The sequence below is a fragment of the Panicum hallii genome, chromosome 5 (assembly GCF_002211085.1).
Source record: "Panicum hallii strain FIL2 chromosome 5, PHallii_v3.1, whole genome shotgun sequence".
Taxonomy (NCBI): domain Eukaryota; kingdom Viridiplantae; phylum Streptophyta; class Magnoliopsida; order Poales; family Poaceae; genus Panicum; species Panicum hallii.
This window is the reverse complement of record NC_038046.1, coordinates 9,108,891-9,131,254: the sequence shown is the minus strand read 5'-3', so window position 1 is coordinate 9,131,254 and position 22,364 is coordinate 9,108,891. Positions and strand designations below refer to the sequence as shown.

Below are 22,364 nucleotides of genomic sequence, written 5' to 3'. Positions count from 1 at the left end.
ACAGTTATCTCCGTGACATCTCCATCCATCAAGGGTTCAAGGCCCAAGCATACCTCGACAACGCGCATGGAAGCGATGCAGCGGTGCGTCGCTAGAGGTCTTCCCTGAACGGGAGTTTGCCGACTTCAGCAAGACAGAGACAAAACTTCCTTTTGGAACCCATAAATTTCTGAGGCAGAGCTCCACGACGCTCCAGAGGAAAAGAAGACCCCATCCAATCGGTGCGCACCACCGAGAGCTCCGGACTCCGTGCTCAAGACGCTCCCAAATACTCCTAGTCAGAGCAGCCGTCGCGCCGCACCAAAGGTTGGCCACTAGCAGCTCCGCAGGCGACAGCTCTCCCCCCCTAGCCAATGTGGCCAGCTCCCGAATCCTGATCCGGCCTCGCGCTCCGCCAGATCAGAGAACGTTGCGGCCGTGGCCCGTGGAACCGCGGTGGCGCACAGCCTTGGTGCGCGGGAGGAGACGCGCCTGGCGCGGTCCGGTCCACGCGCGGGGGCCAATCGCGATGAGGAGAAGCGCCCAAAACGGGCGCCACGCTCCTCGGGGCACGCACGGCGTGGGAGACCTTTGGAAGAACGCGGAAGGCGGTCGTCCCGGGGTCTCGGCACGACGGCAGGCGCGGTGCCGGCGTGTCGCCGCCGGAGAAAGGGGCGCGCTGGACCGGGGGCAGGGTGCTCTGCCCTCTACGCGCGCGGACACGCGCGGTGGCCAGTGCCTAGTCGACGCGCTGCCCGCGCGCGAGGCCGCCACGGCGCACGGGGGTGCGGTATGCTCGGCACTCGAAGCTTGGGCCGCTAGGGCGGCGTGCCATCACGCAGAGAAGATATTGTGAGAGGCTGAGAGCTTCTGCGCCCAGCCTCTTTTTTTTTTACATTGATCTCGCCATCTTGGCGTGCTGTTCCGGCCGAGGCCTTCGGAGCGGAAGGAGCTCGAACCGCCGTGTAAGAGCCGTGGACCAAGTTCTGTCGATTGATCAAGCTCGACATGCCGGAATTGCGTCCTACGATGAAATGGCATGCTGAGAGATTCTGTACCTGAGTGCTGAGACAATGCTTTAACCGATGCTTCAAGTCTTAAGGCATAAGAGCCTGGAGTCGCTAATCTTGTTCTCGCACCACCACATGTTCTTTGCTTTGGTTTTACTGATTTTCTAAAAGAAATTGAACTACAAATTGAGTTAAAATCCGTGTAAATAATTTAGTACGGACGTACAAAGTATACACGATGGGTAACGTATCGAACATGCCCCCTCCATTTTAAGAAGTAAGTTGTTTTAATTTTGTTAAGCTGGACTTCTATAACCCTTTATACTAGGAGACTTAGTAAGATTTTGCAACAATCTCTTTCTTTAAGTGATCAACGTTTCTCTTTAATTTATGTATCCTCCGTGCTTATGCTGAGAATGATGTAAGAATCAGGCTATACGTCGCAGAGGTCGGAACTTTTTCTTTTTTAAAAAAAATTAAGTGACCAATGTTTCTAATATATTTAGCAGTTTAGGTAACTACACACCATAACAGAGCGTAACGAGTTTGTTAGGAATTATACCGTTAGTGACTTGATAAAATTGTGGGTAACAATGCAGTTTACTTGAAAAACTGTTGGGAGTATACTAAAAAAATTATCGGCTACACGAGAGAATAATGATAAAAACTAAAAGTGTTGGCCGCTCCTAGAAAACTATTGGGAGAGACGTTATCTTTTTATCACTCCTATAAATGGTTGATTTTAATTTGCGACAGAATATAGAATCATGTGAAAAGGCGGAAAAGTGGAGAAGCATATATACAGAAAATGGAGAAGTGCCAACATGAGCCCTCTTCCATAGATGGTTGATTTTGTGACATACTCTGACCTTCCGAGGGACTTCCCAGTACTCTCCAAATTTAAAACACAGAAACGAAACGGTTCATGAGAAATGTACTGTGTGTTACTATGGCAATTTATTATAATTTTTTGATCGCTACGGTTGTGCAAGGATGTTCCATTTATTGGATGCTGCTCGGGCACAATGGCAACGGCAGTGGTTATGTAGTTTAGGGCTGATACGCATGAGAAACTATGAAGATGACTAGCACTCATATAATTTCCTTACATGGCCAAAGTTATATTTTGACGAATAGACAGTGCCTCTACAGTTACTGCAGAGGGGATCCGTCCGTATAACTCCCTCCATCCATTTATTTAGGGCGGATGCTCTCCTACTTCAGAGCAAGATTAATAATACAGCGGACCGCTGACACTGGCTGCAAGGATCTATCTTTATAGTCTTAACTCGTAGCCTACACGCAATAGTAAACTCTTCAACGTTAATACAACCAAGAGTGCACCCGCGCAGCACAAACAATCAAGCCACAAAAATACGTACTACTCCTTGTGTTGGTGCAGGACGTATTAGGATTAGAAGAAGTTTTTAAAATAAACTTTAGCAAAGTATAATCATAGCTTACAAAGTTAAGACATTTTAAATCCCAAAACACAGTGGCCATTCCAGTAGTAGATCGGTTTCCAAATGGAAAAGGAATATCTTATCCTACAGCTCCATGCATGCGGAAAGCCATGACATTATCCGACGACTGCCTGTTACGGCATGTGCACTATTCTGGCGGGCACAAACGACTAAACAGTAAAACACATGCCATCTATGGAAAACCATGCCAGATCAAGTGGAACACCGAGCGGAAATGGAGACCGGTAGACAAAATCCAAGCCGGGAGCCACGCGCGCGTCGCTGTCCACGCCAGAGCCAGGTGGGACGCACACACGAAACGGCCGTACCTGCACGGGGTCGGAACCTGGAAGTCGCGGGAGCTCTCCGGCATGCACCGCCGCCATCCCCCCACGTCCTCCGCGCTCCGGCCTCCGATATCCGGTTCCCTTCGCCGCCCACGGGAAAGAAAGGCCCTATCTAGCAGGCGGGTAGCGCGCCCTTCCACGATCAGTGTCATCTCCCCTGTCCTCTTGCTTCCGAAAAGGCTTCGTCGCCGTCATCAGATTGAGATCCACATCAGAGCCGCATGGCCCAAGCACCCGTCATCAGATAGGGATCCACGTCGGATAGGCTCCAAGTCCCCACTCGCATGCGTGCGCGCGCGCGCGCATCCGCTCTCCCATACAGACGAGCAAGATCTGACGAACCGGATTGAAGGATCAAACAAGCCCACAGGGCCAGCCGAGAACCGAAACGAGGGAAAGGTCAGAACAGGAAGGCATGTACATATAGTTCGAACACGGAGGGCCCAGGTGCTTACTCGCTCTCGTCTCGTCATCTCATCAGTCGGTCCAGCGTCACGGACCGGTGCTGCTGGAAGGCGGCACCTCGACGGGGGATGGACATGGAGCGGAGCGTCGCGTGCTACCGGCAGTGGATCGCCGGCCAGGAGGCGGGCCTCGCCGAGCTGGTGGCCGCGTCGGCCAATGCCGCCGCGGGCAGGGCCACCGACGCCGAGCTGCGGGCCGTGGTGGCGCGGTGCATGCTCGGGTACCAGGACTACGTCGCTGGCCGGCGCGCGCTGTCGCCGGGCGACGGCACCGCCTTCGTCGCCCCGCCCTGGTGCACCGCCTTCGAGAGGTCCGTGCTCTGGCTCGGGGGGTGCCGCCCCTCGCTCACCATCCGCCTGCTCTACAACCTCTCCGGGGAGGGCCTAGAGGTGCAGGTCCAGGAGTTCGTCAACGGCCGCGGGCCCCTTCCCAGAGGGAGGATGGGGATCACGCCCGGCCAGCTGGTGCTCATCAACGACCTCCACCGCCGGACGCTGCACCAGGAGCACGCCCTCTCGGGTCGCCTCGCCACCCTGCACGAGGACGTCGCGGACAGCCCGCTCTTCCCCATCGTGCGGCAGCGCGCCGCGGCGACGGCGGTGCAGCTGGCGGCCGGCGGCTGCGACGGCGCGGTCGGGCCGGGGGGCGTGGACGCCGAGGTGGACGCGGCGCTGAGCAGCTACAGGGCCGGGCTGGCGCAGCTGGTGGCGGAGGCCGACGAGCTGCGGATGGAGACGGCGCGGGCGATGGCCACGGAGATCCTGACGCCGCGGCAGGCTGTGGAGATGCTGGCGGCGGCCAAGCAGCTGCACCTCTCCGTCCGCGACTGGAGCCGCCGCACGGAAGGCGCTGGCACCCAGCAGCGGCTCAACGGCCGCGCGCCGTGACGGCCACCAGCGCCGCCGCCGCCCGCCGGACCCCATGACAGGCTCGCCGTTCCTCTCACCCTTGCTTCCTTCTGGCAACATCCCCGTGTGTGTGTCCTGAAACAACCACCCTCTAGTACCGCCTGCCCTTTTATAGACCGATCACCCTAGCACATATTATCCTCCTCCATTAATCTGTACAGAGCTCTTGCATGCATGTGTGTTCTAAGAACCTATAACCGCTGTAACCACTTTCCTATGTGTGTGGTATTGTGCTTGCATGTGTGCACTCTCTTCAGTTCTCTCCACCAGTTTGTTCTTCGTTTTGTCTTTACTGTTCTCTAGGCCTTTGGTGAACCACACTCTTATATACACGGCGTGATTCCTTTCTTCCTGCAAAAACCTTGGGAGGAAGCCGTGGACGTCTCGTCTTCTCCTTGTTTTTATCTTTGTTAATGGCCGCCTGGGTTGCATGCTGCCCATCAATGGCAGTCTAGCTGTGGCCCGGCTTCGCAATAGCGAGTGGGCGGCGTTGGCCTTTCGGGCGCCGCACCGGCGCTCACCTTTCCATTTCTTGTGTCCGAGTTCCATGTACCGACCGGACATGAGGTGGACGGACGGGGACGGGGTCGGCCAGCGGCGCCGGGACGTGAGCACTGAGCAGCCGGCGCGGACGAGCTAGGGGGGCGGCGGGCTCTCGGCTCGTCTCTCTCGCGTCGCCTTCAGTCCCCGGTCGCTTTCGCTGAGCGTGGCGTACGAGGCAGACACTGGAGCAGAGGCCCGCATGGTCCGTCGGCCGCTGCGGGCCAGCGCCATGCCGTTTGGCCGCGCACGGCGCGGCTGGCGGGCGCATGGGCGACAGCCGAGAGTGCCGGGGCAGCCGGCAGCTCTCTCTACCGCGTGCCTGCATGCGCGCCGCGTGGATCGTGCCCGGTGACTCACCTAGTCGCCTCTGCTTGTGCTCCGGCTGATTTACTGGCAGCAGTGGGAGTCGGAGCAGGGGAGGAAATGGTCGTCGAGTGGTGCCAGTAAGACAGACGAGGCGAGTTACGCGAGTTCAGTTCAATAATCCAGTTCTCCAGACATGAATTTTTATGGGATTATAAGTGGTTCAAAGGGGGTTATTTATTTTGTGTTAGGAAACTCTTGCGGGCCCGGGAGTAGATTTTAGGTGAAAAATTACAACCTAACTTCTTAATGGAATCTTAGCAAGAACTCCAATATTCTTGATGTCTTCCTTGAGACGTGCATTTGCCTTTACGGTCCGCGGCCTTTTTTCCCCCACACTAGAAACGAGATTTTCTAGTCCATGGGTGCGAGCGCACTAGTCTTTCTCCGGCTGAGTTTGTCAGCAAATAAACTTTGATGGAGGACACGGGTGGCTGCTCCGTCTGATGTGATGGTAGACACTAGGGTCACAACGCGCCGAGATCCTGCCCGATCGTAAAGCCCAGTGGGCCGACAGCCCGTCCTGATAGATTACGGTAGCAGCAACAACAACATCGGCAAGCCAGGAAGGAAGGAACGCTACATGGTGGCCCGTCTCCGCGCTACGGAAGCCGGCGGCGGCGAGTCACCGCCCTGCCACGACCACACGATGTCGCCTATCGACGGCTTCAGGTCCTGCCGGTAGAAGTCCCGGAACTCGAGCGGGTCGCCGCCGGTCTTCCTCATCTCCACCACGTGCACCGACGGCGCCACCTCGAAGATCTCCGCCTCGATGGCGAGCGCGCCCCTCCGGCCGCCCTCCATCTCGACCCTGCCCTTCTCCCCCACCCTGACGCTGAGGTTCCGCGCCTCGGCGATCTCCTCCAGCCTCGACACGATCGCCGCCGTGCTCTCCCTGGACGCGAACCGCGCCTCCTCCGGCCGGTGCTCCTCGTCGAACATCTTGGACAGGTCCAGCCCGCTCGACCGCGAGATGATGTCGAAGGCGTTCATGCTCGACGGCCTCATCACGGCGACGGCCGGCGACGACGCGGTCACCTTGGACCGCTTCCGCTGCCGGGCGTCCTCCTCCTCGTCGTCGTCGCGGTGGTGGTGGCACCTGCAGGCTTCCTTGCCGAGGAGCACGGGGGTCTCTCGCGCGATGAGAGGCCGGTCGGTGAGAGGGCAGGGCCCTTTCTGGAACCAGGGATGGGCCGTGAGCTTGGAGATGGTCATCCTGGTCCTGGGCTTGGGGTCGAGCATCCTGGCGAGGAGCTTGCGCGCGTCGATGGAGAACCAGGGCGGGCACTTGTAGTTGCTCTGCGTGATCTTCCGGTACAGCAACGGCAGGCTGGTGTCGTTGAACGGGAGGTAGCCGGCCAGGAGCACGAAGAGGATCACGCCGCACGACCAGATGTCCGCCTTCGCGCCGTCGTAGCCGCACTTCAGGAGCACCTGATTAAAGAACACGTTACACTTTCTCGTCAGCCTAGTGCGTCGAAGAGACACAATCGCACAACACACATGTCGTATGGTCAGATCTTCTTCACCTCGGGGGCGACGTACGCCGGCGTGCCGCACGCGGTGTGCAGCAGGCCGTCGCCGCGCAGGCGGGCGCCGGCGTCCTGGAGCGCGCTGAGCCCAAAGTCGGAGACCTTGAGGTCGCCGCGCGCGTCCAGGAGCAGGTTCTCGGGCTTGAGGTCGCGGTGGTACACGCCGCGGCTGTGGCAGAACTCGACGGCCGTGATCAGCTGCTGGAAGTACCGGCGCGCCACGGGCTCCGGGAGCCGCGTGCTCTGGGCGAGGCGCTCGAAGAGCTCGCCGCCGCCGGCGTACTCCATGACGAAGTAGATCCTGGACCGCGTGGCCATCACCTCGTGGAGGCGGACGACGTTGGGGTGGTGCACGCGCCGCATCACGTGCACCTCGGTCTTCACCTTCCCCGACATGCCGGACTGGTGCACGGCGTCCTTGTCGAACACCTTGATGGCCACGGCCTCGCCGGTGGCCACGTTATGGGCCTTGTACACCTTGGCAAAGTTGCCGCAGCCGAGGAGGCGACCGAGCCTGTACCGGCCCATGATCAGCTGGGTGTCTTGGTTCTTCTCCATGGCCATGGGAAGCAAGGGATGTTCTCCAGGTGATCATGGGGGTGAATGCCCAGCCGGACCGAGACAGTACCCTGCTGCGCGGCGGTTGAGATGGTGAGTGACCATTGGCAAGAGAGGTTGGGGTTTGATGTGTTCGGTTCGGTGAGATCTGAGGCTAGGAGGTGCTAGCTGCTAGGCGATTACTGTCCAGTGGTGTTGAGGGGAGAAGATGAGGAGCCTCTTTTCACTAACTTTAGGAGAGAAACTCTTTCGGATGCAATGGCTGGGAGCAAAGGTCTCTCACCCAGCGACAGCCCCCGTATGAGAATCTGTCCCATCTCTTAATGAAGAGTACACGCAGTCGTTCTCATTCTGTTTTTCTAATCTTGGAAGGCTGTTACTCGTTGGTAGTACTAGTAGTTAATTGATGAAAGGATTATGCCCACTTTGGTCAATTGTAGAATTATGGTGTTTATGAGGCTAGACATTCAGTTGTGCGGGGTGATAAAATCTAGAACTATATATGATGTTGCATCAAATCATACAATCATATAATCATGACCCAAAGTGTACTTCATATAATTTTTTAATCTTTATTACTATTATATAATGGTAAGATGTAACTCCGCCAAGCAGTCGAGAGAGAGTTTCGAAGGCACAAAACATATGAGCTGGTGAGGAGTGCTCAAGCAAGTCCTTTCCTCTTCCATTAATATAGAGGAGGAAAGATAGAGGAGGAAAGGGAGATGACAATTTGCCCCCAGTCTCCGGTAAGTACAATATTCATGAATAGACCTTCGGATCTTTACATGAGGTCTATGTACTACGATGCGTTGGGCCATTCCCCTAACAGTATCCCGTCAACTACTGCGGTTTGGCTGGTGCAACAAAGCACAGTAGCTGAATATACAGGAAGTAGCTCAGACCTATCTATGACCCCGGCCGTGAGGAATGCCCTTATGACCATCCGCTCGTACGCCTCGCTAAAAACTCCATCCGAGAACCCAGTGGACAAAACAAATGGAGAAAAGAGCACGCACGCCCCGCGGGTCCACACATACATGACAACAATAAACCAGCTAGTGGTTGACTTCGGTCTTATGATGAAGTGGGCCTTCGTTGATGACGAAGGCAGAAAACTTCATCATTTGACTTCATCCCATAGGCTTCGGAGCCTTGGTTCCCAAGCACTCACATCTTCGGAGCTGATCGAGCTTCATCACCTCCTCCCGCCGTGCTGCCGAAGTCGAAGCAGGTAATTCCTCTTCATTGTAGCCGAAGTAGAAAACCCATCTTTAGCGTAGCCAACGTAGTCGAAGCAGAGGAAGCAGTGCAGTCGGCGTAGTCGAAGTAGAGGAAGCAGAAAACGACATTGCATTGGTCAATGATGCCTTCGGGCCTCCGCTTGTGAGCGCCGGGCAAGACTTATTCGCTTGGAGGTCCTAGTCCACCATAGTCCCGCCATAGCCCCTCTTGTCCGGGGTTCGCGGCGGAGGCCGTAAAAGGTGCTTCACTCGCAGTCGAAGCAGATGATGTTAAGGTAGACGGCGAGCCACTCAAACCGAATTGCGAGGTCAAAGGTGAAGTGATGGTAGAGGTAGACGACGAGCTCCGCGAGTCGAACTAGGTGACGAGGGTGAATGCCGAAGTAGTCGTCGCCGAAGTAGACATCAGCCCCTCGAGTCGAACTGCGTAGACGGCGAGCCCCTCGAATTGAACTTGCTGACGAAGGTGAATGCTGAAGTAGTAGTCGCCGAAGTAGATGGCGAACCCCTCGATTCGAACCATGTCGACGAGGGTGAAGAAGGCCGAAGTAGTCGTCGCCGAAGTAGACGTCAGCCCCTCGAGTCGAACTGCGTCGACGAAGGTGAGTGTAGGAGTAGTCGTCGCTGAAGTAGGTGCCGATGCCTCGTGCCGAAGGCCGGAGAAGTCGCATGAAAATGCACCATTTATCAAGCAACTAAACTTTTCCTGTACGAAGCTCGCTAAACAAACGAAGAATCCTATATACCCTTCATATCATGTCCTTCGTCCAGGAACGAAGCATCATAGAAATTAATATCCAAGCTAGAGACGCTAGAAGCGATAGGTAACGAACACATCTACATGCAACGTGAATCATCCACGCTTGGCTCCATTCACCAAAGCTAAATCAAAGCCAGTGTATTAATTCCCGAAGCCCTCCACCGAAGCCGAACGGCGGGAAGCCATTATGGCTCACTATATTTTTGCGGGCTGAAGCCGCACATCCCTTCCACAGGACATGCGAAGCCAGGCACTTGCACCGAAGAGGTCAATTTCCGACGAAGCCCCATGGCCAATAAGGTTAATTTCTGACGAATCCCTTGAACAAAAGATCAATTTCTGATGAAACCCTTGACCGAAGAGGTCAATTTCTGATGAAACCCCTGGCCGAAGAGATTAATTTCTGGTGAAGCCCCTGACCAAAGAGGTCAATTTCTAATGAAGGCCGAATGACTGATGAAGTCAATTTGTGATGAAGGCGCATGACTGATGAAGTCAATTTCTGACGAAGGCCCATGATGCTGATAATTTATTTCTTTTTCAACAATAATGCGAAGGCTATGGATAGAATTTCACCATTCCGATTCCGAAGTTGATAGTTAAAATACCTACAAAACCTTCAGCATTTCGCTCGAGAGGGTTTCATTTTTTATTTGTACGAATACCTTCGGCCTTTCGCTCGAGAAGGTTTCATTTTTGGTTCTGCGGATGACTTCGGCTCTTGGCTCGAGAGGGCTCCGTCTTTGTTTCTGCGACAACCTTCGACATTTCGCTCGAGAGGATTTTACCTTTTGTTTTGCAGATGCCTTCGGCTTTTAGCTCAAGAGGGCTCCGTCTTTAGCGCGAGCACTCTTGGCTCCACGCTCTGGTGCAATGCAATGCAACGTGATGCAAAGATTGAAGTATGAGATGAATGAATGAATGGATGGATGAATGTACGTAGGCTATTGCAACGAGAGTAAAACGAAGGGTAAAATGCAAGACACTCAAGGCTCAACCTTCAGTTGAGTCTTACTTTTCTTATGTGATGAAAACCCCATGAGTTAACTGATATCACACAGCACCGAAGTCCCATAAAATTCCAGAGGACTAATGTGATGAAATGTAATAGATAGGGAAAACTGATTGATATGGCATAGCCATTTCCGGGTAAATAATAGAATAAGATAACCGAGGCTCCATAAAGAACTTTTTACTTCGGGGAGAAAACTAATAACTCGATAGTAAGATCCAATCCGCTTCATGATTAAGTAGGGCACTGGACGTCGTTAGGATGGACTCTGCCCGCTTATCTTGGGCATTTCAGCCCCTTTCGCCGATGGCAACACCCCTTTAAATTGAAGGGGTAGGTTGCTTTGGCGCTGCAAGTCCTCCGTTTTTTAAAAACGGGAGTTAATTTCACAAAGAAATGAAAATCCAAAACTCTTGTGACCTAGAGGGTAGACGTCTGTCCAGTTCCTTTGTGAATCAACCGAAGCCCACCTGCCGAAGCTCAATTATTTCTTGGATGCTGAAGCTCAATAGCAGATATGGCAACCGAAGCCACGTAGTTAGACCGAAGGCTCCTGGGTGACATTTAGGCATACTGAAATACCATGTGTATTCGAGGGCCACTGTCCAATCCCAAAGTGCAATATATGTGGACCGGAGCTAGTCAATAGTCTGATTGTAACCGAAGGTAAATAAATGGTTGCACCGGAGCCAAAAGTTTTTGTATCTCTGCATGGTTAGTCACGGTAGCTGTGTAACAATAAAGAAATATATATTGAGGAAAAGAAAAACAAAGATGTTTCGGTTGGTTAGCTCCCATGGTTGGGACTTTTCCCATCCGGCCAGACCGAAGCTACTTTTGTGGTGTGAAAGTCACCGGACCCTCATATTGAGAAGAAAATATGCGAGAACCGGTTAAATAAAAGAACTACTATGCAAGAAAGCAACGACATGCCAACTGATTAGTTCAGCTAACCGAATCTATATTAAATTTATTCCTAGAGCGAAGCTACTTTTGCTGACTGCTGCCAGATAAAAAGGCTGTTACCGAAGGTATAAATTTTGCTTTTTTTTTTAACGAACTTTGGTTCATGGGCCGAAACCCACTAGAGTGGTGCACTCCGAAGGCTTTAAATTGCCTTTTTGGAGCCAACGAAGTAGCTAAACCGAAGGCCAAGATGAGGTGCTCCCTGACCCCTGATGCGGAGCAAATAGATAAATATTGTATGAGATACAGGAGGTGCTTTCGTATTGCAGTTGCGGCGAAGAGCACTTACTTCAACTCCGAGACATGAGATCAATTCTCGCTCGGGGCATGATTTTTGTGATTTTTTTTAAAAAAGGGATAAAAAAAACTAAAATTCGAAAAAGGGGTGGCCGTTGGGAAAATTTAGAGAAATGGGTGCTTCCCGCCCGCTGAACGGGCGGGCGGGACGCGTGGGGCCCGGGACATCCCGCCCACCCAGAGGGCGGGATGTCACCCGAGGGCCTCTTCGCAAATAAATTATTTGCGAAGAGGTCCCTGGGAGGGCATCCCGCCCAACCAAAGGGCGGGATGTCCCGGGCCCCACGCGTCCCGCCCGTTTAGCGGGCGGGAGGCATCCCGCCCTTTGGTCGGGCGGGAGGTCCCCCCACCGGCTATTTAAGCCCCAACCTGCCCCAAAAATACCATTTTATCCAGCAAAAATCAGAAAAAAGAGAAAGAGAGAAGAGGAAGAGAGAAGAGGAAGCGGCGAAGCCCTGTCCACGCGTCGATTTTGAGGTATATTCTCGTTCTAGCCATATAAGTACTTGAAAATAACTATAATTTAGGAAATATTTGTTAGAGTAGTTATGTTTTGAATAGTTTTAGTATTTTCATTTGTTTTTAGTATAATTTATAATCTGAATAGTTTAGAATCTGTAAAATATAATCTGAGAGTCGCTGAAATTTAGGATCGTCGTTCGTTGTGTATTAATATGTAGTATAACTAGTTTATTAATGATTGATAGATATGTCTTCCGAGAAGGGTATTTTCAGTATATATTACGGAGAAGGAAATATGATTTATGGGCCGAATGGGGTAGATTTAAGTGAATTCAACTGTGCGGTCAGAAGAATTACCAGACCGCACGAGAGGACATTTGAATCCCTATGCAACTGGTTAATGAGGGGACTAAGGATTAATCAGGAGACACACACTGTGATTGTTCAATGCGTCATAAATCGTACCACTCACGCTTTGATCTGGGAGCTTATGCCACTTGCAAGCAACGAGAACTGGCTAACTTATCTGCAAAATGCAAGTCATTGGCAGTGGCCACTGGTACTCCTTATCAGTGTGCACCAAAACCCTCCTTTGATAAACATTGAAGCTGGTCCGGGGGATGAAAATATTGATGAAGAAGTCGAGGAGGCAAACATTGAGGCAGGTGGCACCGCAGCACCTCAATGCGTGGCTGATGAGGGGGAGAACATACCCTTTATTGTTGAACAGCTGCAAGACGAAGAACGTGAATTGGATGAAGCAATGAATGCCGATTCGTCTGATGATGACGATGATGTGCCTCAAGATTGGGTAAGCAGCGACTTCAGTCATCTTGTCGTAGATGACGGATGTAGCTGGCCTTCGGATTGCAGGGAGAATGAAATTATCCAGGGTGCAAGGTACCACTCAATTGAAGAGGTGAAGGAAGCTGTTAAGTGCTGGTCTCTCTCTCTTATGCGAGAGTTTAAGACAGTCGAGTGCAAATCTCGTAAGTACGATGTGGTATGTGTGAAGGATGGCTGTCCATGGCGGGTGCATGCCTACAAGGGTAAATGGAAAGATTATTGGGAATGCTCCATTGTCACTCAGCACACTTGTCATTTGCCTGGGGTGCAGAAGAGCCATCGCAACCTCACGTCGCAATACATCGCAAATGAGATGTACGGGACGATAGTACAGAACTTGTCATATGAACCAAAGTCTATTATCAGGTACATTCAGGAAAAGTACAAGTATACCATCTCATACAGTAAGGCGTGGAGTGCAAAACAAAAGGTGTTGGAGATGATGTTTGGTACGTTCGAGGCTGCATATGATAATGTTCCTCGAATGCTGGCCGTCCTATGTCAGAGAAATCCTGGAAGCTACTATGACCTGAAAACTCTAGACAGAGGAGAAAGTCCGCCCCACATATTGCAGCGGGTCTTTTTCAGCTTGGGTCCATGCATTAACGCATTCCATCACTGCCGGCCTATCCTGTGCATCGACGGGACCTTTCTCACAGGAAAGTATAGATTGCAAATGCTGACAGCTATTGGAGTGGATGGAAACAATCAATTGCTGCCTGTTGCTTTTGCTTTTGTTGAGAGTGAGAACACAGACAGTTGGTACTGGTTTCTGGAACGGGTTAAGCTTGCAGTCGTTCGGGATAGGGAAGATGTCTGCCTGATTCATGATCGTCACGCCGGCATACTGAAGGCAATTCTAGATTTGCAGCAGGGGTGTGTGGAGACCGGAGAGCCGCCCAAGTGGCGTGATATTCGCAGTAGGTGGTGCATGAGGCATATCGGTGCAAACTTTTTCAGGCAATTCAAGAACAAGCACCTTATGGATATGTTCAAGAGGCTATGCAAGGAAACGAATCAGCAAAAATTTAACAAGCAGTGGCAGAAACTTGATGAACTGACCGGGAAGAAAAGAGCCGAGGACGCATCAAAAAACATAACTGCACAGGATGAAGCAGAGGCTTTGTGCTCTTTGCCAACAGATACTGCACGTACTCGCAGAAGGTCTGGGTCAGCGGTGAAAAAATTTTCTGAATGGATTGAGAATGAACCTAAGGAGAAGTGGGCGTTACTTTATGATACCGATGGTGCAAGATATGGTATAATGACCACCAACTTCGTCGAAGTTTACAATTGGGTGCTGCGAGGTGTTCGTGGGCTTCCACTGGTTGCAATTGTTGAATTCATTGTCCGCGGGTGTACCGATTACTTTCGGGAGCGGTTCAATAAAAATCAAATATTCATGCGAGATCCAGACAGAAATTTTGGATTCAAGGTAACAGAATACATGACTAAGAAGGCAGAAAGCGCCCGGCTACACCATGTACGGCAATGTGGAACACAGGAGCTCAAGTTTGAGGTATCTCCTAAAGATAGGGCGCGACATGGCATGAGGCGTCAAACTCCTGTAAAGGAGTGCATTCTCAAGTTCGATGGAACTTGTTGTTGCTCATGCATGAGGCCCAAGTTGCTGCACTTATCTTGTTCTCATGTAATGGCTGCTTGTGCAGATATTGGACATCCTGTCGATATATATGTTTCACATTACTTCAGAAAAGAGACAATTGCTAGCACCTGGCAGTATGAGATCTATGGGTTCCGTTTGGTTGGATCGTTCACTGAGACAGCGAATCCTGTTATCTATATTCCAGACCCAAGATCATCACGGGTTAAGAGAGAACGCCGTCAGTCACGGCGTATTCGTAATGATATGGATGAGTCAGAGCTCCGTCCGAGAATACAACGCTGCAGTGCATGTAATCAGATTGGACACACGTATAAACGTTGTCCAACCAATGATGCTGGCCCCAGTTGTGCTGAAGCTGGCCCTACAGGTGATGCTACAGATGGAAGACCTCCGGTTGCATCAAGAAGTGGGAGACGTCGCCGATCGAGTGCTAGTACGTCATCAGGCATCATTTAGTTGTAATTTTATTTAAACGTTGTTTGCTCATATGTAATATTTGCTGCGTTGAGATTCTATCAGACCTAGATACGTATTTGTAATATTTGCCGCATTGACTGAAGACACAATATTTGGATTCATGTATTTGTAATATTTGTAATGTTCATTATCATATTATTTTATTTTAAATGGCTTCATGTATTGTACTATCGTAATATTTAGATTCTACGTTGCAAACGTTATCGTTTAACTATCTTCGTACGAGTTTTAGATACCTTAATCTTCTTTGGAAAATTGAATTAAAATTTTATGTGCATACATAAGAGTATGGCGAATGAATCTTATATTTGAAAAAATTCTGAATTTCAAATAGTTTCTGAAACAAATAATCTAAGAAAAAATATAACAAAAATGGACCAGGAGCATAAGATTATAGGTTTTAGAACTTTATAGGTTTTAGAACTTTGACTATATATTAGATATTAAATAATATCACATTAGAGAATAACAATAGATTTTAATTAGAAAAGGGTTATAATTAGGTTTAGTTAACATTTCAAATTTGAAAAATTCAAGACAAAAGAAGTTAAATTTACATCAAATTTGAGTTTGAAACTTTGCACAAAGGTACCTAGAGTTTATAGAATAGTCATACCAAACTTCATAAACAACAAAGCATGAAATCCTAAAGTTATGCATAAACTTTCCTTAATCTTAGTTTTAAAATAGGAGTAAAAGTATTTTGTTTCAAACTAAACTCCATTAACAAAAGTTATAGAGTTTGAAATCTACTTTCTAACAAAACTAGTTTTGCTATTTTTGGATTTTTCTGTGAATTGTTACGAATTTTGGAAGCCAGAAAACACATACACATGAAATAACAGTGCACCGGGAGGCATCCCGCCCAGTTGCCGGGCGGGAGGCATCCCGCCCAGTGGCCGGGCGGGAGGCCTGCTTCAGGGACCACTTCGCGAATAAAAAAAGTTTTCTTATTCGCGAAGAGGTCCCTGGAAATTTTTTTTGAGCATCCCGCCCTATGGTTGGGCGGGATGCTTCTTTCCGCCCTCCCAGCGGGCGGGAGGCACCCATTTCCCTAAATTTCTCCAACTGGCACCCCTTTTTCGAATTTTGTTTTTTTTTATCCCCTTTTTAAAAAAAACCCTGATTTTTGTTACCTGGAGATCGATTCCCGAAGCCCAGTAACCGGGTCGGCCAGAAACTTTGGCATGCGGCCCGAAGCCCAATATACTGCTCCTCCGGAGTATAATTCAGCAAGAAACAATAGCCATGCTGAGAGTTGAACTGCTGATATGCCGAAGCCCAAAAATTCCGTCGATGAGGCCCATAAACATGTACACGCCGAAGCCAAATAGTATAGGCCGACGACCCCTGCTGCTGGGTGGTCGTGAGAGAATTAATCTGTTCCTCCACTCTAACGCGTTGTTCGGTGCCCGGATGCAACTTGCAACTCCCGAGGGAGAGTAAATTAGGACATGAAAGCTAACGGCAAAAGAAAGGCAGGCAGGATGATTTAAATCTCGTGGATGCAGGCTAACGAAGGCAGCAGCGGCCTTTGCTGCCTCCTTCGCGTGAGCATGGAAAATAGAGCAGGGCGCAACGTGTGGTAACTGGGCACAATCAAGCTGGAGAAGTCACGTGTATCCAAGAGTAAAACAGAAGATGCTTCGGTTGGGGCTTTTCCTATGCGTCAAAACCGAAGGCCTTGGGTTATAAAATAAAATACTTAAAATAGCATGACAAGTCTATCTGTAAGTTATTTTGTGCATAGCCGAAGGAGTAAAACTTCTGATGCAGCCAGCATAATGTTCTGGCCGGGTCGACTTAATATTGAATATTGCAAAGCAGCATGCACTAAGAAAGCGAAGTGGCTGGGTTGGTTGACGAGTTACCTCCGAAGTTCCGAGTCTACTAGGGATCGATCCCGCTTGGGCACTGGTGGAAAAAGTGAGCGTACCTGTGCCGAAAGCTGCTGCGCTCGCTACGGACCGAGGTTGGTGATGCTTAATGTCAGCCCGAAGCCCGTGGCGGGCGAACCAGGTGCTGAGGGCCGAATTTTGTTGTTCGGCCGAAGATGGCAGCAGCGTGTCGTGCAGGCTGACGTTGGACCGAAGGTGCGCAACCACACCATGTGAAATCCGGCCCAGGACAGATTGCTGGGCATTGAAATCTTGATCCAATGGACAGAAGCCAAAAATAAGCCAAGTAGCCAATGACCAGTGATGACCGAAGCCGTAATCAGCTCTGAATCACCATCGAAGGTTGTAGACCACCTCCGCGTTAGCTCCAAAAATGTAAAAACCAAATGCCGAAGGGTTTAGAAAACCAATCTTCAGTCCCTCGAGTCACCATCAAGTCACCATTGAAGTGTGAAAATTAATTCCGAAGAGCTAAAAATCAAGTCCCACCGAAAGATGAAAACAACTCGGAATCACCAACCCACTCAATAAATCTTACTGGGACCGAAGGATGCAAATCTACGAAAGTATTCTCTCGACCAAAGGTCTTGTTCGAAGGTACTTCTCACGTCTCTTTTCTCTCTTCAATTTTTTTTTCTCGAGCCAAACACGCGGTGGCCCGCCAAACTGTCGGGGATGTAACTCCGCCAAAGAGAGTTCCGAAGGCACAAAATACATAAGCTCGTGGGAAGTGCTCAAGTGAGTTCCCTCCTCTTAACCCTTTGGATCATTTATATAGAGGAGGAAAGGGAGGTGTCAATTTGCCCATAGATCCCTGGTGAGTACAATATTCATAAATAGACCCTCAGTCCTTTACATGAGATCCATGTACTACAGTAGGCTGGGCCATTCCCCCGATAATACTATACTACAATTCTGTAGCAAATACAAAAAGGCTTCATGAATCCAAATAATAAGATTAAATGCTTCAAAATCTGGTCAGTTTTCACATTCTCAATCAGGACTGAGAAGTTCCTTGGAAAATTTTGCTTTCACCGTTGACAGTAACTTTTTGCGAAGGAAACATATACAGATTGAATAGTAACAAATAGTAGCAAATTTTGTTTCTAGGTGAAGAATGAGATGGGGCTTCACGGGTACTACAATGTCTCACCTCTCTGTAAAATCATGAAATGTCTGAGTAGGGAGCGATCCTGAATTCGCCCATGTAATAAGCTATCCAGCTTGTTACTCATCTTTCAAAGAGGGGAAAACCATCTGGTGGCATACTACACCTGATGTTCAACATCCTGCTGGGTACTACAATTTCAAAAAACAAAGAGAGCTCTGTGGATGAGGACGAACACCAGATGCCAATTGTCATAGCATGTACTGTTGGTTCCAGTGAGAGCTTTTCCGGTCAACATTTGACACAGTGAATACCCTGCTTTCACTCTGCAGATGTTACGTTGGCAGTCTCTCGAAAGCAACTTTACTGTCTTCTGTAACATGTTCCAAGGAACTAGCGTAGAGACATGTTTGTTTGAAAACATTTCTCCGCAGGCAAATCTACCATGCCATGTACATAGTGTATACTAGCATCCAAGCTAAGCGTTGAGGAGGACACACCGCGCCCATCGCCGTCCCTTTCCCCATCGCTCGCCGGCCCCCACCTGTGGCCATCGGCGAATCTGGAAAAAAGAAGACGGCCACGGAGACGACGGCGACACGAGACCCATTGACAATGCGATCTTTCCTCAGCGAGCGCGCAACAGCACAGCAGCGGGGGGTCCGACCCGCTGACGCGCGCCGCCAGCTGCGAGCCCCGCGCAGCCGCACGCGGCGCTTTCGTGCCCGGGCCCGGCGACCCACGCGCGCCGTGGGTGGTAGGTAGGCCACCCGCCGCCGGCTGGGCTCACGTGGTCGACCGCGGCCGCACCTCCTGGCGCGCCCCCGTCCTTCGACGACCCCTGGACAGTCCGAAACATCAGCGCCTGCCCAAATCCGGGCTCCTCCATACAATTGGGCGGCATCAGAAATGGAAGATCCGGAATCCGATCGACCGGAGCATGTGCAGCCCAGGATGCGCCCGATTCAGAAATCAGGAGGGACACAGCAGATGGTCCAGGAAAGCATATGATTAACCAAAATTATTGGATTTGCTCGTAAAACCAATAGCAGGCGTGCACCACCTGCGATAGTACATTCAACAACCACCTATTCTCAGATACGTACCAACCGACCATCCGGAGTATGTACAGCCACAACCTCCCTTCCTCCCTCGAGGAGGAACAGACTTATTCAGTCATGAGGGTGGGGTGAGGAGCTCATCAACGGCGGCGGAACTACGGTAGCGCGAAAACTGTCAACCTTTTTTGTCTGACTACATGATCTCTACCGGTCAGCTGCGCTGAACTCGGTCACTAGCCTCATTGCTGCTCCGAATGTTGCCTTCTGCTGCGCCCATTAGCTCCAAGTGAAGTTCCGCTGTTACCTTGAGAGCCTGCAGCGAGTGAAGGCAATTGTCAGATGGGTTCAGCAGTCCATCCAGCTACTCGCCTACTCGCAGTACTATCACAAGTTATAGTAGACGCAATAAACATCAGTTCCATTCTGATTGGTGAGAACTAAACCAAATTATTTAGGACCAATATCAGACAATTTCTATGTCTCAACACATCACATCACCATGCAGAGCTCTAAGATCCATGCCCTATTGGCCACAAAGAAACACCTACAGGTGAACAATAAAAAACATTTCATGTGCGAACTGCCAAGAAGTATATAGTCTTATTGGATGATAGTATGCTACAAGATCTACTTTATCATTTGAAGGAACATTAGGTAGACTGATGTAAGAAGATATCTTGACATCTTCAGGTTTACAAAAAGGCAAGCAACAAAAAAAGTACCTAAAATAACATTTTTTTTGCATGTCTGACAGGATTACAAGCAATCTAATCATTCATTCAACCAACCCATAAAGCAGCAACTCCTGATTGTGCGACTCTCAATATGTGAGTGAGATCTGGGTAAGTGTTAATGTGCTCCATGTTTTTCACTATAATTATGACTAATGTGTTTATCAAATTAAAGTGCTCAATATGAATTCAATAAGGTAGATGCTATCATTAGGAAACAGATGATGGTTACGGATTAATAATGCAACAATCAGAGATGGAATAGTACGTTACCACAAAGGAAACTAAGCATAAAGCCAGTAAGCCACCAACATATGAACCCCACAAGTCAATTTGCAGCATACAATAAATGGCAAACACAACTTACTGTCATCATCACACAAGTAAACCTGAACAACTTCAATGGGAGAACAAATCATAACATTTTCATAATTTATGATAGAGGGGAAAAGCCATACATCACGTAAACCTAAATTATATGTCTACGGAGAGATGCCATTTTATCCCAAAATTCCCAACTTGGACCAAGTATATGCTCAAAAGCTTTTGGGAACAGTTTTCCGATGAAAATAAAATGGAAGAAATCCCTATTTTTTTCCACTTTACACCACATTACCATGTGTGGTGATAACATCAATGAAAGAAAAACAAAAAAAAGGTGTGAATTGCTCACAGCTACATTCAACAACAGTATGTAACATGGAGTCGTACACAGAGATTAAAGTCATTGACTCAACCTGTATTTTCAACAAGTAATCAGTTGCAGAGCCACTAACTAGAACAATTAGAACAACGCTTGAAATCTAACTTTTCTTTTGATCGGGCTAAAATCCGTCAACAGCCAATTTCAGACCTCATGTGTATCCTTAGCATGTGTTTAATTTTTTTAATGCAACATGCAATTACCGAAACTACCTTGCTCATGTCAGAAAGAGAATATTTGGATCAGAACAATCATTAATGCTCACATGGTAGCAATGCAAACATCATGGCAGAATCAGCAAGAGTAGAACATATGATTTTAAATTATTACCTTTTGACCTACTCGGCATCTGTAGTCATACTTGGAGTTCGAACCATATGGTGGACAAGGTGCTGCATCCCTGGCTTCAGTTCCTTGTTGAGAAAGTCCTCATACTCTTCATTATCCCCCGCCTTCTTTTTTACCTCCACCATTACAAGGGGCGGTGTGAGTTCAAATATCTCCGCGGCAATTGTTAGTGGTCCCTTAACTCCCTCCCTAGTACCTTCCAGGCACATCCGCCAGTCCTTCCTCCGCAACTTGAAACTCTTCAATTTTGCAATGTCCTCCAATTTCGTTATGATATCCGACATGGGCTCAGCCGAGACGAACCTCACCTCATCCCCTTTCTCCTCAAACAACCCTGATAAGTTAAATCCCCTTGAGAATGATATGATATCAAATGCATTAAGGCTTGCTGGGCGAGGGAGGGACCCACGGGGCCTCTGGCTCTCATCAGATAACACCGAAGCAGGGCAGGATGAGACCGATGAGTCCGATTCCGACCCCGAATCATCACCATCAAACTTCTGTTGAGGTAGAGGTGGTGGTGGTGGTGGCAATGGAGGAGGAAGTGGATCAGCAGGTCCCATGTCCAGCAGGCCATCTTCATCATCTATCACGCTGTGCAGCTTGTCATCCTCGATGTAGAACTTTACCGGCTTGAATCCTTTCTTGAACCAGCGAGATTCCATTATCTCAGGCAAAGTGATCCTAGTGTTTGGATTGGTGTCAAGAATACGCATCAGCAAGCTGGCAAGGTCCTTGGAGAACCACCTCGCGCAGCGAAAGTCGCCCTTGTAAATCTTCTTGTACATGGCCATGAGGTTTTTGTCATGGAAAGGGAGATACCCGGCCATGAGCACAAAGAGGATGACGCCGCAGGACCAGACGTCCGCCTTGGCGCCGTCGTACCCGCGGCGGCCGAGCACTTCGGGGGCGACATAGGCCGGCGTGCCGCAGAAGGTGTGGAGCAGGCCGTCGGGGCGGAACTGGTCGGCGACGGCGGAGAGCCCAAAGTCCGACACCTTGAGGTTGCCGTGCTCGTCGACGAGGAGGTTCTCTGGCTTGAGGTCCCGGTGGAAGACACCGCGGGCGTGGCAGAACGCCACGGCGGAGATGAGCTGCTGGAAGTAGCGGCGGGCGGTGTCCTCCCTGAGGCGGCCCTTGGAGACGCGGGAGAAGAGCTCGCCGCCGCGGACGAGCTCCATGACGAAGTAGATCTTCGACTTGGTGGCCATGACCTCGAACAGGTGCACGATGTTCGGGTGGCGCACGCGGCGGAGCACGGCGATCTCGCGCTTGATGTGCGAGACGAGCCCGCTCTTCACGGCCTTCTCCTTGTCGAGCACCTTGATGGCAACGCTCTCCCCCGTCCCGACGTGCCGCGCGTGGTACACCTTGGCGAAGGTGCCGTGCCCCAGCAGGCGCCCCAGCTCGTACTTCCCCATCAGCGGCCCCCCGGCGCCGCCCGATACTCGCTTGGCCGCGGCGGCGGCGGACGGGGCCGGGCGAGCCGCCTGCGGCGGCGGCGTGGCAGCCGCCATCGGGCGGTGGGGTGAACAAGCGCGGCGGCGATTAGGTGGTGCGGCCGGCAGCTCAAACGCCCCCTGCGAAAACAATTCCGGGCAGCTGCTCCCCCTTCTCCTCTCTCTCTTCCCCACAGGCCAGAGTCTGTCGCCGTTC

At 50.3% G+C, this 22,364-nt stretch overlaps 3 protein-coding genes across 3 annotated transcripts; 1 reads left to right on the top strand and 2 right to left on the bottom strand.

Moving 5' to 3' along the window:
- Window positions 1-2,485: 2,485 nt before the first annotated feature.
- Window positions 2,486-4,151, top strand: LOC112892378 (protein DOG1-like 3). The gene has a single exon (XM_025959558.1). It carries the CDS (start codon window positions 3,333-3,335, stop codon window positions 4,149-4,151), a length of 819 nt encoding a protein of 272 aa, XP_025815343.1. The 5' UTR covers window positions 2,486-3,332.
- A 1,506-nt stretch (window positions 4,152-5,657) lies between these two features.
- On the bottom strand, window positions 5,658-7,174 carry LOC112892377 (CBL-interacting protein kinase 30-like). Its single transcript, XM_025959557.1, has 2 exons — window positions 6,608-7,174; window positions 5,658-6,512 (listed from the first exon to the last, which is right to left on the bottom strand). The coding sequence occupies exons 1-2, from the start codon at window positions 7,172-7,174 to the stop codon at window positions 5,658-5,660; spliced, it is 1,422 nt and encodes a 473-aa protein (XP_025815342.1).
- An 11,682-nt stretch (window positions 7,175-18,856) lies between these two features.
- Window positions 18,857-22,364, bottom strand: LOC112896035 (CBL-interacting protein kinase 19-like). Its single transcript, XM_025964067.1, has 2 exons — window positions 20,691-22,364; window positions 18,857-19,239 (listed from the first exon to the last, which is right to left on the bottom strand). The coding sequence occupies exon 1, from the start codon at window positions 22,223-22,225 to the stop codon at window positions 20,699-20,701; it is 1,527 nt and encodes a 508-aa protein (XP_025819852.1). The 5' UTR covers window positions 22,226-22,364; the 3' UTR covers window positions 18,857-19,239; window positions 20,691-20,698.